Source organism: Synchiropus splendidus, chromosome 15 (assembly GCF_027744825.2).
Source record: "Synchiropus splendidus isolate RoL2022-P1 chromosome 15, RoL_Sspl_1.0, whole genome shotgun sequence".
Taxonomy (NCBI): Eukaryota; Metazoa; Chordata; class Actinopteri; order Syngnathiformes; family Callionymidae; genus Synchiropus; species Synchiropus splendidus.
In genome coordinates this window covers 13816793-13835584 of record NC_071348.1, presented here as the reverse complement: position 1 = coordinate 13835584, position 18792 = coordinate 13816793, and the positions used below count along the sequence as shown (strand labels likewise).

General features: G+C 42.1%; 3 protein-coding genes across 3 annotated transcripts; 1 reads left to right on the top strand and 2 right to left on the bottom strand.

Annotated features, from left to right (window-relative positions):
- Positions 1-226: 226 nt before the first annotated feature.
- Positions 227-6517, bottom strand: fam189b (family with sequence similarity 189 member B). The gene is made up of 14 exons (XM_053887903.1): positions 5556-6517; positions 5427-5483; positions 4997-5104; positions 4815-4931; positions 4640-4747; positions 3875-4035; positions 3709-3808; positions 3571-3643; positions 3132-3423; positions 2752-3071; positions 2593-2634; positions 1875-2032; positions 1652-1792; positions 227-1572 (listed from the first exon to the last, which is right to left on the bottom strand). The coding sequence occupies exons 1-14, from the start codon at positions 5787-5789 to the stop codon at positions 1321-1323; spliced, it is 2163 nt and encodes a 720-aa protein (XP_053743878.1). The 5' UTR covers positions 5790-6517; the 3' UTR covers positions 227-1320.
- Positions 6518-8442: 1925 nt separating this feature from the next.
- Positions 8443-13050, bottom strand: rab13 (RAB13, member RAS oncogene family). The gene is made up of 8 exons (XM_053887703.1): positions 12493-13050; positions 11969-12029; positions 11485-11545; positions 11303-11380; positions 10627-10716; positions 10225-10290; positions 9505-9555; positions 8443-9430 (listed from the first exon to the last, which is right to left on the bottom strand). The coding sequence occupies exons 1-8, from the start codon at positions 12614-12616 to the stop codon at positions 9359-9361; spliced, it is 603 nt and encodes a 200-aa protein (XP_053743678.1). The 5' UTR covers positions 12617-13050; the 3' UTR covers positions 8443-9358.
- A 277-nt stretch (positions 13051-13327) lies between these two features.
- On the top strand, positions 13328-16989 carry rps27.2 (ribosomal protein S27, isoform 2). Its single transcript, XM_053887704.1, has 4 exons — positions 13328-13379; positions 14042-14150; positions 14492-14602; positions 16043-16989. Exons 1-4 carry the CDS (start codon positions 13374-13376, stop codon positions 16069-16071), a joined length of 255 nt encoding a protein of 84 aa, XP_053743679.1. The 5' UTR covers positions 13328-13373; the 3' UTR covers positions 16072-16989.
- Positions 16990-18792: the final 1803 nt, after the last annotated feature.

Below are 18792 nucleotides of genomic sequence, written 5' to 3'. Positions count from 1 at the left end.
CCAGGATGGGCTCTTACACCGACTGACCAATGAGAGGTCGAAGAAGGCGTGGCTTCCATGAAGTGGGAGACCTGCAAGCCAATGGTTGTTGATCGACCTTCTGGTGACGATAAGATCAAAACATTCCTTCTTTCACAATGTAAAGCACAGATTTCACCACGTGTATTACAATGAAAACCAGACAAAACAATTAACAATGAACGTGAAAAATAACGAATCATTGACTTATTAACAGACACTTTATTTCACATTTCAAGGCTTTGCCTGATATTCTGTAAAGCCAGTCGAACATATATACATTTATTAAATTAACATTTCAAGACACGAGGTAGAAACACAAGCATCTGTCTGTCAAAGGGCTTTATGGTAATATGATTTTTTAAAATGTAATACAACTATCTAGCATTGCCATTTTATAACCTTGTTAAAAAGAATTTTCAAAGTTCAACAACATATGACATGTAATCTCAAATGGTCCTCTCATCAATTCTTCAAGCCAATATTTATTACAGGGCACCTACTATTTTACAAGAGTCACTGTTTAGTTTGATATTTATTTTACAGGATAAAACCAATGATGGATATTTAAGGTCAAAACACCCATATCCAGATTGTGGCTCAATAATGATTTGTTCTTGAAGCTGCAGTGCAGTGGAATCATTTGAAATATATACTGTTGGGTGCAAGAAAAATGAACACGAAGCATTCTTCAAACATGCAGAAAAAGAGGACATGATAGATTATCACAAAGGCGTCAAGGTTTCTGCGTTATCGAAGCAAAACATGCACCAGTGTAAATCAAACCACATGTGCTTGGATCACAGAGAGTACATACCAAAACTTGTTTCTGTGACGTGCATTTGTGATTTTTGATAGAGGACTGCATTGGAGAGTGTTCATTCAAAATCATCAGGAGCCGAGAAGCATGTTTTGAGTCGTGAAAATGCTCAGTCCCCTCAGTTTATCTTACACTAAAGCTAGCTTACTGTGTAATTTCAATTGTTATGAATGGAAGACACATTTTTGAAATCAGCCACGGTCAACTGTGACAGTCCTCTTGATGGAGAGTGACACAAAAACTCCACGTCCTTGTGGTTCGTTTTGAGAGAGACAGAAGTTGGACGGCAAAAAAGTAAAGCACAGGTTGTTTCTTGGCTCAAAGAAGAATTGTCCTGTCGACAGAGGGGTCCTTTCACAGCTGACGTTAGCGTGAGCTTCATGTTCGGAGTGAGCACCACTGAATAAGGCCTTAGAGATTCTTTTATGACTCCACTGGTGAGCCTTCCTCCTCACAGCTCAGACCTAAACATTCCGGTGACCTCACAGGGCGGACTCAGAGTACAGGGCTCCGGATGATCCGTGCGAGGGATATGGAGCCACTAATCTTCGTATCGAGGAGGAGGAGCTTAAATCTCCACAGCTACGCAGGTGGATCCCCTCACCTGTCGTCCGGCTGCTGTTGTGTCGGTTGGGTCTGCTGTCACTGTGGGAATGGTGGTGACCACGATGGTGGGAATGATGGGAATGGTGGTTGGAGTGACCTCGGCTGGTACTCCAAGGGGTCCGGAGAACCTGTGGAGGTTTTATTGTGCAGAAGTTTTTTTTAAGAAATGCTGAGACGATAAATCATGGCAATGAATTGTATACATACTTGCTCCATAGGTGGGTGGTGAGTAGGTTCTGTCCCGGTTCTCCTCTTGGGTGCCGGTCCAGTGTTCCCAGAGTTCTCTGTCGAGGGTGAAAGGTTGCGTCTTGATCGCTGCAGAAAGCGAGCCACAAGTCCTCGTGTCACCTGAAGGACAGGAGACGAAAATCACTCTCCATATATGGTCAAAGATAGAATTGTACAAAACAACTTCATCTGTTATCTACACCTTGAGATCTCCGAGAGAACGGTGGCAGTCTTTCGGAAGACGCTGTGGTGAGACCTGTGAGGGTTTGGGTGGCACCTGCATTGCAGCTGATTTCATGCTGTCTTTTGTTGGCAAGACCTCAGCTGGATACACAGAGGTATGAGCCAGCAGGCTTTCTCCTGAAGATGAGGATTAAATGTCATTCAATTTATTTGCTCCATCATTGAGTTTTTTACACAATACTTCACGTAATCATGTAATAACTTAAATTTCCATAATGTATATTTTATCGCGGCACATTTTCTCATATTTCTCTTTTTTTTTTAAATTGAACACAAAACAAGTGAACTGAAACTTAACATTTGAATTGCTTCACCTCAATTTAATTCCAAACTTGACTGTTTGAATTGTCATAGGTTGCTGCAGACCCTAAAAACAGTGTTTCCGTCCTTGACACGCAGAGGTAGCAAATGTAAACAATAAACTCCCCAAATGTGGAAAAAAAGAAGGAAAATGAACAATAGGAATGAAAATATACTTGTTTTTTATGTAAGTGTAATGAGGCTGTGAACATTCAGGGGTTGGACAAAATAATGGAAACACCTTAAAGCTTAAAGGTGTTTCCATTATTTTGTCCAATCCCTGTATATCACACATTAAACATGCAGGTAAGACATAAAAAAATATTTTGAACAACTCGTGAACTATTCTAAATGAAATGAAACTTAATAAAACTTACCTGTGTCAGCAGAGATTTTGCCACATCCAGTGACAAGGTCAACTAGGGAAGGAAGAGCAGTAGAAATATAGTGATGAATTATGACAGAAATAAAAACTACATGCTGATCTGTAACTGGCACTTTGATGAGGGATGTTTTTGTTTTTTTTGGTCTCTCACCTGTGTCAGTAGAGGAACCAAAACCAGGCTCACTGTGGGACCGCACAAGGCGTAGAAAGCCTTCACTATCCCTTCGAACAGTGCTTCCATCCTTCTGACCTCGCTGTTTCCGAGCTGGCGCTTGATGGAATAAGTAGGTTGACCTACGACTCACATCTCCACCTTGTTCCCCAGCTGGATCAGCAGACGTCGAATCCCGCCCAGCTGTGTTTGGGCGGATGTCTGGGATGGAGGAGTGTTGTCTAGCACTGGAACTTCCGACAGCTTCCAGTTGGGAGCAGCTACTTGCTAGCACAGCTTGCCGACGTAACACTGGCGACCTACAACACATTGTTTATTAAACAAAAAATGACCAGCAATATACTGTATCACTCACTTACCTGTACGTAGTGGTAGCAGAGCTGGGCGAAGAGCACGAGTTGGATCTCTCTCCTCTGAGGAAGCGTCTTGCTCTGGGGCCGCCGGCCAGTGGACTTTCTGGAGTCTGAGATCGTGGACTACGAAAGCTGACATACTCGCTTACATCTCCGGCGTCTCCACCCTCGCTGGCCGTCCTATTGCCCCCTGGGTTCCTCATTCCCACCTCGAGCAGACAGGAGTCTTCGGATGGGGAGGAGTCATCTGGGATGTCTACTATCTCTGACATCAACAGAGAACCACTATCCATGGACACTGGATGAAATTAAGGAAGTAAAAGGTCGGTTGTGTACCGTTCTGCATGTTTGACATTTGCTTTAGTTGTATCCATTAGCTCGATGAAACTATACGACTAAGAATAACTGGTTTCCGAACCCAAAGTTAAGTGTTTCTACTTCTCACCTTCTCCACTAAACGCTGTTGACGTTCCTCTCTCCGCCGACTGCTCAGGGCCATGGGACTCGAACATGGTTCCCTTTAAAAGGTAAAAAATAAGTCACAGATGATCATTGTTTTGGTACATTTCCAAAACACACTCACCTGGCTGACAGCTCTCTGTCCCACTACAGCTTCATACGGTGGGGGACAGTCAGTGGGATAGAGGGGCACTGGACTTTCCATCGAGCCGTTGTAGGTGATGCTGTAGTTAGATGAATTTCAATTCAGTGATGTTTTCGTGATGCTGGGCTCTAGAGCATTTCAATACCTCTGTGCGTCTGTCTCTGAGCTGCAGGTATACTCAGGGGGGTAATAGGGCGGTGGAGGGATCGGGGGGACGAACTCCTCAAAGTCCATTATGTTGGTAAGAAAAGCGTCCTGAGGAGTGGTGCATTCTGGGTTGACGGCGCGAGTGCGATGCGGCGCAAGCTGGTTTGAGCAGAAGCATATCGCAGACAACATTAGTGTTGCATTTATTCACTGGCTTAACTACAATTGTAGAAGTTAACACTTCAATATTACTCCCAGGGACCAAACTCAAAGTGGGCAAGACATCTACCCAGATATCAGTCTACATTAGAATCCAACTATTATGTTATGTTTTTATAATGTTTGTTAACCTTACAGGGAACAGGTATTATAGTACATAAACCCCCCCAAAACAGTGTAACATTTAGTTTTAATTTGGGGCTAATTTTACTTTTAGGGATGCAATAAAAAAAAGGATTTTGAGGAAAGAATTTTTGAAATGAAATTCATATAAACACCCTACATTGAGAGGGGAAAAGTATTCCCACCTAATAAAGGTAGATTAAGCATCGACAAAAACAGGAGAAATAAAGGAGAAATAAAAATGTTTAAAAACAAAAAGAAAAAATATCTTAAATATGCTAAATGGGCTGGACTAGCGCTGCAAGCGGGCCCCAGATCACACATAACCAGGTCTTACCATCACTACTATACACTGCCATCATTATTAGTACATTTAAGATGGTGCAAGAGTGAGAGTGTAAGTCAAGTCTGCAGTCCTCACCAGGTGCACCAGGTCCAAGGAGAATATATGGATGCTGCAGGTCACAGTGGAAAGGGTGCAGATGATGGTGGAGAGGATGCTGAGCCCACATGCGCTGAACAGCAAGTCCTGCGCAGAGACATTTGTTTGAAATATTTCCCCCAGATTTGCTGCAGAAGCATGCAGAAACTGAGACCTTGAGCTGATGTCTAACAGAGTGGCAGTCTGCGTTTAAATAAAGCACCAGGTTTTCCTCTTCGGTGATGGAACAGGACTGACTGAGAGTGCAGCACACACAGAGACCGTTCTCCACCTGCACACATGTCCAAACAAAGCATATGAATATATTTGTGTTGGGGGGGAAGCAAAGATTTTTACCTGGCAGGTGAGCATTGACTTGACCATCTGTGCGTTCTGACAGGACAGCATGGAACCAGCCAGGCTGAGGATCACACACACTGCAGAGAGCAGCATGAAAAGCGAAACCTGCACAGAAAAGCAAAGCAATTTCAACTTTCACAGATCACAGTCAGTGTGGAGTCTGGGTAGCATGGCACTGAATTGCGGTCTAAACAGCGCTGTGGAATATTTAAAAGCTTTCTACAGCATAATTACAGAACAATGTGATCCTTAAGTGCAAAGACTCAGATGCTCCTTTTAGTTAAGTACTGTGTATTAATATTTTAGTTTTCGTTCTGTTGATTCACGATGACACTGAAAGGCTTATGTAGTCAATCGTACTCATCATAACACGGTAAAAGAGGGGTCAGTCCTCAACAGGCTGTGTAATGGGTTCATGTTCACGCACCACTAGTGTCAATGGCCTTCTCCATGATATTATTCCAACGATCCCTGAGGCCACCACCTGAAACAGAACAAAGACATTGAAATTAAAATGTCCCAGTTAGTTTTGTAGACTGCACTTTTTTAAACTTACAAAAAATCCAGCCCAGAATGGACATGACTGTCGAACCCGAGCTGAGGAGGTGAATGCCATGCTGGTAAAGGAGAAGGCCAGGACCATCGCTCCCAATCCCAGGTGACACAGCCCCAGGTATAACAGTAAGCGGGCACCACCCGGTCCTCGTCCAGAGATGCCGCGGCGGCTGTCTGACCAGCCTCTGGACCCTGAGACCGATGCCATGCTGCTTGAATCTGATGGTGAGGGCATGTTGTGCTTTTTGGTGCAAGAGTTTTGACTCAGTTTTTGGGGAATGACTGTAATGAGTGCCTATCCTGGTGTTCAGTTTAGAGATTGTCCTGCATTTGTGAGCTGACTCTCTGCTCCAACCTCTCCATCGCGCTCTCTCTCCTCGCGAGTGTCTTTGCGGAAACACGAGATCGCAGCAGGCCGCAGCTGATCCTGCGTCCTTTCACCCCCCGCAGAGGTGACGGTCAGTCTGGAGGCGCGCCCCCCGTGAACATGTGCCCCGACTTTCTAACACATCAACCGCACCAGACGGGTCACAGACGACTGACCACACGGCATCAGACCCGTTCCGCTGGGAGGTGACACCGCGACAGAACCCAAATCCTCCATTCACTTTCAGTCGAGATTAAATCATTGTCTTATATACGAGCAGAAAGCTTGAACCGCGGCCCGGGTTCTATCAGGTCCAAGTCCATGTCGAAGGTGCTCCGCGCAAACATGGAGTCCCACACCCCCTGACCCACCGCCTCCCTCCTGCCTGCAGTCACGCGGAGTCCCACTTCATCCGACTGTCGTGTCCGCGGACGCTCAGCTCACCGCCTCCGTCACGAACTCAACATTCCGAACTGCCTTTGGATGTCCAGTTCGGAGTCTAAATCTTCTTCCCGTTGTAACGGAACCTGAATGGAGATGTTTGCTAACCGAAACTGCCGTGCGTGATGACAAGGCACGCACAAACGTGCAGGAAGCGTGAGAATGCGGCAGAGCGCGCCTCACCGTGGTGCTGAGGGAGGAGGCCGGTTGTCATAGCGACACTCAGCATCTGCTGCTGCAGTGAAGATAGCGTGAGGACACACGTTTGAGCTGGAGGGTGATAAAATGGAAAAAAATAAATATTTGACATGAACAATGTAGACTTATTTCTATTTTTTGATGCTTGGTTTTCACAATTTTATCAGTCAAAGACCTGCACATCCCTGGCAAGCGAGGAGGTATGACTGAGCTATCACATCCCAACTGTTTAAATTAATTATTAAGTATTAATTCAATCAGTTGATACTGAGAAAAAAGGAAATGTACTTTTTAAAATGTAGTTGTTATTGCAATTTCAGAGTAATTAGTGACATTACAGTACACTTATTTGCATGACATGTGCGTTAACTTAACCGAATCCAAAAATAGGATTTGGTGTTCCCTTTGCTTTTGATGTGACACATACACATCTATAAAAGTGAAGTGATATGGCACATTGCCTGAGGAGCTCTTATGTTTAATAACAGTACAATATAATGGCTCATGGCACAGTGCATTTTGTGACTACAACATTGGGTGTGTCTTTTGGGTGTATCTTGTGGAACCACTTTTCCCCCCTCAGTCTTGTTACTAGCATCAAGCTAGTTATTGTGGCATCGAGCTAGGTGTCCATATAAATAACATACAACTCTGTGAATTTGTATAGATGTGCCTTACATTACTCTAAGGCAAAAAGTCATGTATTACAATAATACAAGTTACATGCCTGACACTGTACATTAATGGCTGAAATAGATCATAACATGAGGCCTAAGGAATCTCTGTGAATGATGATGTTTGCTGATGATATGGTGATGATAGCGAGAGTAAGAAATGGGGTGAGGAGAAGCTGGAAGCAGGACAGAACACATATGGATGTGTGAATATCAAACCTATGACAAGCACATCCACAGTCTAATTTTCTATTCTATTCTATATTTCCCACAAATCTCTCTCCTGCCTCCAACTGGTTCAAAACTCAGGGCTAGGCTTTTAACTGTTTTGTAAAGCTGATTCACATCACATCAGTTTTAGCTTCTCTGCACTGGCTCCTTGTGCATTTTAGAATAGTTTTTTAAAATTGCACTAATAACTTTAAAAGGCAGTCATGGTTTAGCTCCAAGCTCCTTCTTTTAAATCTCTATATATTACAATGAGAGGGAGGAAGGAGAAAGAGCGAAAATGTGGGGAGTAGAAGTCAAGAGAACAATTCATTTTGGTTGTTCTTCCAAAGTTACTGGCAGAGATGCAGAAATGGAGGTGAAGACAGGAGTGAAAGGGGAAGCTCTAAAGGACAGCAGTGAGACCTGCCAAGATATATGGTATAGATAGGGGGTTTCAAACTGGTCTTCAAGTAGCCAGGGTGGAGCAGGTATTAGTTCAAACCCAACTAGCACATTGCCATTCTGGTGTTAGCTGTTTCAGCTGACACCTCCTTGGTTAAACACAAACCTGCACCGCTGCCCTATGAGGACCGGTTTGGACTGCCCTGGTTTAGAGACTGACAGGAGCAGAGTCAGAAGAAGAAGAGTCAGATGAAGAGTGCGTCACTGGGCGTGACGATGAAGGAGAAGATTAGAGATGTGTAAACTGTAGCAGAGGTACAGCTCTTTGGAGATTAAGACTAGATGAAAGCATGAGGACTGTGTGAGGGGAGGGGTGGGGGATGATGAAGATGGCATCATATTCTGATGTGATCACAATGCTTCAATATCCATCTGTTAAAAGAAAGAAAGAAACACCCAAAAACAACAGGGGTAAATGAATTTCAAATTTGATCGACCATTACCAATGCGCTGCCTTTTAAATACTGCCTCTCAATACTGGTAAATAAGCACTTTAATGAAACAATCTCAGACCAGTGTCAGACCAAAAAGAGATAAACATTTTTACACTTTTAATTCCAAAAGCTTCATACAGGGAATACACATGTGGTGGCTCCAGACTTGGAGTGTGAAATAAGATACAAGAGAGGTGTCTATCTAGAGTAATTCAATTCCAACATCCAACATTAGAAAATCCCTCTTTCACTGCCAGGACTGATCACAGACACTCAAGTCCAGTAAGTGATTTAGCAGGCACTTCAGATAAAAGTCAACACTTGACCTCTTTCTCTCTCACGTTCATCCACTGACTTCATCCATCATCCATCCATCTCTTATTATCTCATCTTATTTGGCTTCGAAGGCCATTTTAGCTGTGGACAGGTTGATGTAGAGAAGTGTGCATTCAGTTAGAACCATTCTAATGAAACCACTATCACAGAAAAGGGAAGTTTAAGGGAACGTTTCTCCTACATCAACATGAGTTACCGTGATGTTTATAGCATCAATGTTTCAACACACAAAATATGGGTCACAAACAATATGAAGGAGACTTCTTGATCAACTGTCATTATCATAATTCACACTTGCTTGGTGATGTTTGTGTCACAATATGTGGACAGGTGCTAAATTGTCTTTTGACTGCGGGCCCTTTCTCTTTTGTGAAGCCCATTCACACCCACATATTTATAACATTTCTCCGATAAAGACTTTGTTTTAGGTGTAACTATATGTAGGGTAAGAAGACAGACATTAAAACCAAGTAATGAAATAAAACACAAAAACATATTTGTCATGTTAAAATGTGGCAAGTAAAATCAGAAGAAATAATCAGTTGATATTAAGTTTCCTTTTGAGGCAACAAACACCTTATAAAGTTGACGCACGTGTTTGGAATGAATGAAAACTGCAACTCCAATCTTTAATACTGACGTGCTCCTGAAGCAGGCGGTGACTGAAAATGTGACGTTCCACTCAGAGCAGGAGACATTTGGACGAGGATTTCCCTGGACTGCTCGTGATCTTCACCTCCCGACCTGTCGGACCCTGCCAAACATAGAGTTACAGAAACATGCCCGGAACTGGAAATATCATGGAGGTGAAGTTGAACTGGGACTCACTGGTTTCTTGCTGGATTTCTGTAGAATGTCACGTGCCAAAGACAGAAAGGCCTGCAGAGCAAATGATGATGACAGATGATGATGAGTAACATTGAATTTAAAGCAATATTTTCCTATGTCATTTGGTAAATGTTGTTTTGCTAAAACAGCTCTTCATTATTTTCTATGCTCTGGTTAACAGTCATCACAGGACACACCTAGATTCACCTGTTTAGAGTATGTGGGAAGCAACGAGAGTTGCCTCAGATGCCAAATCACTTTCTTCATCTTTCACTCATGTAGTGTATTTGGCTAATGTCCACTCTTGTTTATATTATATTATGATATTTTAATGTCGATTCCAGAAGTTTAAAGATTATTTGACAGCACTCTTAAACAAAATAATAATTCATATTTAGTTGCATGAAAAAGCAAAACACTTTTCACTACACTGCTGTGTTAGTTCAGTCATCATCTAAAGTAGTAAAATAACTTCCCACTAAAACATTATTTTCCTCAGAATAATGGGTACAATCATGGCTCATATTTTCAATTAGATTTTGCCAAAACATTTATCTCTGATGATAGGAACATTTGACCACCAGCAACTAGCACCAGATTTATTTTTTCTTCATTTCCATCAATCCCTAAATTAGAATTCCAAATTGCATGTGCAACAGTCTAAATAAAGCACTCATAAATGACCAAGGTAAAGTTGGATGAAAGGTTTTGGAGACTTACCTCATCAACATTAATGCTGGACTTGGCGCTGGTCTCAAAGAAACTGATGCCGTGATCTTTTGCCAGCTGTGAAAAAGAAACTCATTTGTTTCAGAACTTTTAAATTACTGTGTTGAAGCAATTTCTACAGTGTGTTCACTAAAACCCAAAGAAAAGAAACCAGTAATTAAGCTCAAAGTTGAGTTTCCTTTATGGTCAGGCTACTGGTTCTCCTCTCATTCTAGCACTGTGCCTCCTTGATTTATGAAAAACAACTCTGCGGTCAGGTGACAAAAGTGACCACAATAATAAGAGCTCTCAGCTGAACTGGATCTGTCAGCTATAACAGGAGAGCAGTGAGAAGCCATAAAAAGTCAACTTAGATCCACTATGCTTTGAAAGCTGTCAGTGAAGTCGTCTCACCTTCTCTCCTGTCTCCCTCGAAACTTTCCTCTTTGCTTCGATGTCGCACTTATTACCCAGCAACATCCGACTCACCCCGGCTGATGCATTCTGGGAAGAACAGTGGTAGTCATCCTTAATATGCATTCAAAAAGTACAGGCAAAATAACACTAAAAATGAAATCCTTCTGAGTGCAGTGGAACAGTAGTTTGTGCTGCAACCTCAGAGTTAGAAGGTCACAATTCCTTTCTTGGTTATCGTTTTAGGTAACCGTTTCCTCTGGGCACTCCAGTTTCCTCCCACAGCAAAAACAGAGGTTAATGGTTCCCCACAATGGTTCACAGCAAGGGACAATCGTTTTTCAAACCTCTTTTCATGGAGAGTGGAAATTGAGCACTTGACTTTGTTTGGTGTCAGTGACTGGCTGCGAGTGGTTGATGGTTCACACAGCGATGTGTGGTGGTGCAACAGATTTGTTCTAGTCACCTCTACACCAGTGGATAGTTATCATGTACTGAGAGTCTAATAAATGTGTGAGAGAAAGCATGGATGAACCTCAACTGTTATGTTACGCAGATGCTACAGTAGGTGGCTCACCAGGGTCTTTGTTGCTGTTGTTGTTTTCATGACTAATGCGGCAGAAAACACCATAATTACCTGCTTCCTGGACCCATGGAGGAGTGAACACATTCTCACCTCTTTAATGCTCTTCATCCAGTTTTGGATGTTCTCAAAGGACTTCTCGTCTGTGATGTCATACACCAGAATTATGCCCTTGGAGAAGAGGGGTGAGGACGTTATAGACAGGGGTGCACAAAAGGGCGATGATGTCAGCATGATTTTCCAGTCTGCTGGTTCTGAGAGCATCCTGTACTCACCATGGCTCCTCTGTAGTAGGCTGTGGTGATGGTCTTAAACCTCTCCTGTCCTGCTGTGTCCCTGAACACAGCACACACACTTGAACAACTCGCAAGTCAACGAAATCAAGTCAGAATATGGAAGGAAGGACATGTGTGGAGTGTTGAACGTCCTTAACTAGGATTTATCTGGCCGTCGTGAAGGTTTCGTGTTCTGAAACTAACAAGTCCGGCATTTGAATGTTCTAACTATTCTGACCGTAACGGTACTTACTGTGAGTGAGCATTCAGGATGTGATGGGAGGAGTTGGAATTGAGGTGGGTTGTGACTAAATATACTGAGCTGTTGAAATGAGTTAACTTTGCATCATTATTTCCCTGAACAAATTAGTTTCACTTTGGAAGTCAAGTTCACCAGGGATCGAAGTACTTGAGTATTTCGTGTTAGATGATAATGTTGTTTGGGGTGACTTGGGGGAAAAATGATTGATATGAAATGCCTTACCACACTTGTAGTTTCACTTTCTTTCCATCCACCTCAATAGTTTTAACTTTAAAATCGATGCCTGAGAGAGAAGACAAGCACAGTTGGGGTGACTGAATACTTCCGAAGAGACAGACATGTACACACTCGGATACACAAACAATAAAAGATATTCCTTGGCGACACTCAGATGTACATTATGGCAGCTTTATTACGTTTAGAGGAGTTGGAGATATGTTGGCTAGTGGCGATCTGCGCATGTCACTGGGCTAAATATTCCTCTGGGAAGAAAGATGTTAAAGAGATAGGAATGAGGGTGGACCTCTACTGAAAAGAATGAGATCCGAGTGAGAGATGAAGGGAAAGACACTCCACATATGTTCAGCCAAGAGAAAAAAAAACAGATCGAAACTAAATGAGGCACCAACCGGGACTTGTTGCGACATGAAAACTCTAGGAGGAACTCGTTTAGACAACGTCAACTAAGTTTTTTGACAAGTACCGGAGTCGATTGAGAGAATGGTTACACAAGTATCGGTACATACCGATGGTTGAAATGTACGTGGAGTTGAAATTGTCCTCAGCGAACCGAATGATCAGACAGGTTTTGCCCACTCCGCTGTCCCCGATCAGAAGCAGTTTATAAAGGAAGTCATACTTTTTCGCCATGGTGTAGTGAGTCGGATGAAAACAGCAGCCTCAAGCTCAAAAACACTTTGGTGTAGTTCAGAAAATGCGCTTGATAAAAGCTGTGACTCTCCACACGGACTTGTCACCGGTAGATTCCAATCCAAACCAGAGCCTCGGTGTTCGACTGAAGACAAAACACTTCATCCACACTTACGCAGCTACATCCATCACCCACTCAATGTTTCCCGTCATTCACTTCATTTGAAATACATCCGCTAGCAAAAATACCGGTTAGTTACGTGTTGTTTCTCCCTCCCAAAAAGTTGCTGCAGGACACCGGATCTCAGATCCGCGGAGTGGCGACGTAGTGGGAGTGAACGCCAGCCTGCAGGGGCGCCGGATCACCAGCAGATCTCGCTGTAGACCAACAAATCACTTTAATAAAACAGTTTAAACGTATGCGCAATTCAAGATATTCATCGTCCTAAATAAAATTACGCTTTAACACCGGCCAGACGTTGTGCTTAATATGCATTAAAACTGTTACAATGTCGATGTAAAAATACTAATAAAAAAATATATATATTTCTTCTCAAACTTCCACAAAAAGAATAGGGATTTGTCCTCAATATTATTTTTTCAAAATCACTTTTGGTATATATGAGAAAACCTTCTCATAATCATAATCGCAAACTACGTTTGTTTTCAAGTCGTCGATGTGCCATTTCCGGTCTCTACTCGGTAACTTCCGTCGCGTCATCCGTTGAGTGTTTCCTGTCAGACTGCACGCGCAGACATGCCTGTAAGTACATTTTATTTATCTTGAGTTTCAACCATCGGTCCTTTCTAAGTCTCCCGAAAGTATTCGACCTACTAGATGTTCTCCGTGCATTATTTTGATGTGCTTTTAAAGCGCGCTTTTGACAGAATCTTAGAGAACCGACACAATATGTCGGAACACGTGGACAACAAAGCTACGCACGTTGTTGGCCGACGAAACCCCAAAACTCGGTCGCTAATGTGTCTGTTCGGTTTTCAATAATGTTGTATAAACATCAACCGTATGTTAAATTAGCAGTTAAAGTACTTCGTTATAGTGTTTTTGCTTCGTCGGTCCATGTCACATGGTCACTTCCGTAACAAAGGATTTCTTGTTGCTACACACATTGATAGTGAATTATGATTTTCCTGTCGCAATGGAATTTGAAGCAGCGCCAGGATTTGCCTGTTATTGAAAATATATTTGTCTATCAATAACTTTAAGAGGGGTTCAGTATGCAGGAAGTGTTAACTAAGACGATCTGTGGACTTGTAAATGTCCTTCTTTATGATTCAGAATCTGAAATCTCTTGACCTAAAAAACAACGTATCAACTATCAAACGTTCTGTTGATATGTTGACCCCTTATTATTATTATTATTGCTCCAACTGAGCTGCTGCTGTATTTTTTTTGTTTTTTTTTAGTTGGCCAAAGATCTGTTGCACCCCAGCCCGGAGGAGGAGAAGAGGCGTCACAAGAAAAAACGCCTTGTTCAGAGTCCAAATTCTTATTTCATGGATGTCAAATGTCCAGGTTTGTTTTTCATTAATGAAACTTACAAAATTTCTCTGTTAAATTGTTAAAATTGTGAATTTTTCCAGTTTCCAATCTAGTCTTAAAAAAAATAAATTATATATATATATGTAAACTTATTTCCCCAGCGACCTTTATTTGCCTTTATGTGTTGCCCTGTCATTTGTCTGGTGGTGATTTGGGTGTCAAATAAGGCATACATTGACTCTTGTGGCGCTGTTTAGTAAGTTCAGTGACTTATTTATCCACATTCTGCTGCAAGGACACACTTAAGATAAGCTTGTGCCGTGACATGCTGAGTTTCTCATTTGCACCTGACTGATATCCGTGTTTGTTTATAGGCTGCTACAAGATAACTACAGTGTTTAGTCATGCTCAGACTGTAGTGCTATGTGTCGGTTGTTCAACCGTCCTCTGCCAGCCGACTGGAGGGAAAGCCCGTCTGACAGAAGGTAAGAAGCTGAACTTTGTAAAGGGTATTGTTGTCCATCTGATGACCTCTTGGTCTGGAGCCAGGACTGGTTCGATGACACATGATACCCTTAAAAATCAGGGTGTCCATGACAGGTGTCATAAAATAAAAAAAGACATGTTTGTCCCACCTACGATGATCCTTCTTTGTATTGGATTCATACTGTGACAACTAAGACTCTGACGTACTTCAAGTAAGCACTCAATCCTGGCGTGAATTACGCTTGGTTTTGTACATTATGTATCTGCTAGACTGAGTACATTTGAAAGAACTGAGACCGAAATGACAGAAAGTGTCCTGCTCTTGAAAGTTCCTGAGGAAGCGCTTGTCTGTCAGCTGGATGGCGATGCCGTGCCTCTGTGTTGCCCTTTCATTGATCCATTAGTGAGAAGGGTGTCAACTGAGGCATACAGTGACTCTCGTGGTTCTGAACGAGATTCATCGTCTCTGATGAATCCCTCCAGTCAACCACCAGCACATGTAGGACTTTTTCCTCTCACAATTCCAATGCTTATTTTAGTCTCAATATTCCTAAAGCAACGTAGAGATGGAATATCAATGAGATTAACCCGAAGGGTTGTGTGGTAAACGTGGCCAGGTTCAGTGGGTCACTTCACTTGCTACAACTAATTTGTCTATTAAACTATCGTTGAACTGTTATGAGGTTCGAACTGCACATTTATTTCCTTAATTCCTCTTAAACTACATACGTTTCAGAGTCTTGATTTGGTTCTCAGCTTGTCATTTAAGGGTGATAGTGGGCCCCACAGTCAGCTGTAGAGAACCACTGTTACAGATACACTTAATTCAGGTTGTGATCTTGCAAAAAAAAATCACGTTGAGGAGAAATGACATCACGTTACTATAGAAACTGTCAGTCCCTCAGGATGCATTCATTTTTGGAGGCTTTCTTATTTGAGTTAGGTGTCAAAACGCATCATTTACCCACTCACTTACTCACTCAGAACATACTTACTTTTTTTTTCTTTAATTGCAAACACATGCTGTGTGTCCTGGAATTCATGTCCTTCAATTCAGTTTTTGCAAATTTCTTTTCACGTTTGAACTCGGCTGGCCAGGAAAAAGCCTGTTGAATGGCATGGAATGAGCTGGCGCGAGAGTGAGATGAAAATCTTACCATGGTATGGTAAAATCTTCAAAGCCTATATAGTTCAGTGGAAAGATCAGCAGCCGTTCAGCATCACTGAACCTCAGTCTGCTGATGAATGAACGGGAACGGTACTCATGTCCCACACATTACCACAAAATATTATATTCATGTGTACAAATCTTATTGAATGATGCTCTTTCAACTATAAAGTCACAGCGATAGCCTTTAAAAAAAAGTGCAGTTTGGCAGTGATTTCTGGGATGTTCTGCTCTCTGGTGACTTAACTGAAGGAAGTGCTCTTTCCTCTAGGTTGCTCCTTCAGAAAGAAGCAGCACTAATGTGCGGACACGAGTTTTGGATGAAAAGATTGAGGATACCAACCTGGATCAAGCCCATCAAGTGACTTTGAATGAAGTAATGCAGCAAAATGGACTGGAGTGTAAAGCAAACTCATGAAACCCAATTCTAATGTGAACTGAAGCGTTAATGATCTGCTCACATTTAACTGTTGCCATCGAGGTTTAAGATGATGCATGCTCTTACAATCCAGTTGGTTTGGTGTTACCATTCTGGCGAGGAGATGTTTATAAAGATCAGACCATCATTGTGAATATTTGATTTCTTGCAGTTGTTCTCTCTTGTATACTGTCTCTTGGGTGCTGTCGGGAGTGGAGTTCCGGAGCCTTCAGCAGGCTTCTTAGCTGACACACTAGGGTTTATAGACAGGTGGCGCACCAGTCCTCGTGACAACTGTGCGCAGGATTTATGCAAATTTGATTTAAAGGGTTGCCTGAGAGTGTGTCTGCACATAAACCACATCATTGAAATCAGTGCCTGCTCCAAGCGCAGTCTGAATGGTGTTTGTTACTCATTCAGGAAAATTCAAGCGTGTTCTGCTCCTTGGCTGCTCGGGTTGTGAAGCACTTGTGCTTCTAAGGCTTCTTGTTGTTCTTGGATTAACTCAAGATTGTGAAACGCTCTTTCCAGCAGCAGATGTTTGGCCTGTGGGCCGGTTGCACTTACACAGCTGTACACTAAAACCAGTTAATGGAGAGCGTTCTCTGCTTTCTATGATGACACCTGTTTGTCTTGTGTGATGATCAATGCTGGCAAATACAGTTATGCTAAACGGCAATGTAGTTCTTGTCTTTATTTTCATTTTTTTTTTGCCTGGAGCACCCATGACTCTATAGGTGGGTCTGTCATGGGTGACTTATTTGTCACTTGTTTCTGCATAGTGATGCTATTTAAAAAAGCTGAAGATTATTATGTTTGTAGTGGGTTTGTGTGCTTGTGAAAGACCTTAAAAGCGTAATGTAATGCCCAAAAATATGAGCGAGGAAGTAGATTCAATACTGTATTCGTCTAAATTTTGAAATCTCATTCATTCAAGGCTTCATTTGATCCATTTTGCTCATCCACTGGAAGGTTTCTATTAACTTATGATTAAATATTAAAGATAAATACTTGATACCCAATACTTAAATTTGGTGGTACTCGAACTATCTATATACATAAATCTTCCTGAGGACTCGTCGCTCTTGGAGGAAACTCGTTCGAGTGAGTTGAAGGACGATACTGCCACCTGCTGTCCAACTAAGATAACATGAATTTGACTTGCTACAAACAGTATTTCTAAGGCTAAAAAGTCATTTATTTTTATAGATAAAATGAACGTATGCCAATAATGGTGGGTGAAATACAAAGAATTAATATTAGTATGTAATATATTTTGTGTTGTGCAAGAGTACCCAAAGAAAACCCTGTGCTTCCCAAACACAAAAGGTCGGGCTACCCAATGACATGTTCTCCAAAATCTCCAGTCACCGATGCCAAATCTTCTGAGAGGCGGGACGGGAAGATCGATGACTGTGGGCCTGAGAATCACTCATTTATGCTCCGTTGGCTTTCACACTATTGATCTGAGATGTTTGCATTCTGACCCATTTAAAGTCCAGACGGTGAGATGGACAGTAAAACAAAAAAGTTTTTGTGTAGATGAGTGTGTGTCGTGGCATCATGTAACAAAACTCGGCTACTGAAGTTTGAGGGCAACTATCTGCTCAATAAAGAAGCATGTCCGTACCCAGGAACCCCCTCACTTGCCAAGTTATGATGAAAACTCCAAACTGAATCTATTGTTAAACCGAGCTTAAGTGTGTAAAATTAATTAAAAACCATGGGTGTCTTATCATGACGGCCTTCTCCACATAAATCATGCACATGCATATGCTAGTGTGCATTTACCAACTGTCTGGAGGGCTCATATGATCCAAAATGGCCCTCAACTGAATAGTTTTAAGCCTCTGAGAACAATTCTAGTTTTAGTATTCTGGCTATTTCAGTTCACCCTCGCAAGTCGAGCTGTTTGAGGAGATCGATCTCTCTTGACTGACAATTCATCCGTTGCAGCACGACTTATTGTGTGATATAAAGAGAAGTGAATAAAATGCCGGCTTGGATGTTATGATGAAAATCTTCTTGTACATATCACATTTACTTTAATAAGGATGCTTGTCACTCACCGGCGGTTGCTGCGTTGCTACCGTGAGCTTGTGTGAATGTAAATGCTTTGCTAATTGGATGAGCTGTAAAGGTCAAACTAGTTGCTAAAAAACATCTACCATTAAATGCACAAGTTGTAATTGGATGGATGACTTGAGAAAAAGTAGATATGATGATGCGTGCTCGTAGTGCAGACACACGAAGAGCTTTAGACTCATCTCTCGTGCGCGTTTATACCTCATTCAAAAGTGCCATTAAGCTCCACTCATTCTTTCTTTGTGTCGATTGTCTGCACCCACATATTTTAATGCAGAGCCAAAAAGACCCTGGATTTGTCTGCACACACACAGACACAGTCACAACAATAGACTATTTGCTTGCTGCAGTCCACCTGACCTACATTCCACAGCAGCACACAGACAAACAAAAATATCCCAAATTGCATCCAGTGTCGATGTAGACAGTCGAGGACTGAACTTTCTCTTGAAAACAGCAAACAATAAAATCTACTAGTCATCAGTTTGCAAGTAGTAGTAAGCAATTGCTATATTAGT

Coding starts and splice junctions, on each gene's coding strand:
- fam189b (XM_053887903.1), bottom strand. CDS start 5,789: ATGCCCTCACCATCAGATTCAAGCAGCATGGCATCGGTCTCAGGGTCC. Junction 5,484..5,555: donor CATTCTGGGCTGGATTTTTT/GTAAGTTTAAAA, acceptor GTTCTGTTTCAG/GTGGTGGCCTCAGGGATCGT. Junction 5,105..5,426: donor GAAGGCCATTGACACTAGTG/GTGCGTGAACAT, acceptor TTTTCTGTGCAG/GTTTCGCTTTTCATGCTGCT.
- rab13 (XM_053887703.1), bottom strand. CDS start 12,616: ATGGCGAAAAAGTATGACTTCCTTTATAAACTGCTTCTGATCGGGGAC. Junction 11,546..11,968: donor AAAGTGAAACTACAAGTGTG/GTAAGGCATTTC, acceptor TGCTGTGTTCAG/GGACACAGCAGGACAGGAGA. Junction 10,717..11,302: donor GGATGAAGAGCATTAAAGAG/GTGAGAATGTGT, acceptor TGTTCTTCCCAG/AATGCATCAGCCGGGGTGAG.
- rps27.2 (XM_053887704.1), top strand. Junction 14,151..14,491: donor CATGGATGTCAAATGTCCAG/GTTTGTTTTTCA, acceptor GTTTGTTTATAG/GCTGCTACAAGATAACTACA. Junction 14,603..16,042: donor GAAAGCCCGTCTGACAGAAG/GTAAGAAGCTGA, acceptor TCTTTCCTCTAG/GTTGCTCCTTCAGAAAGAAG.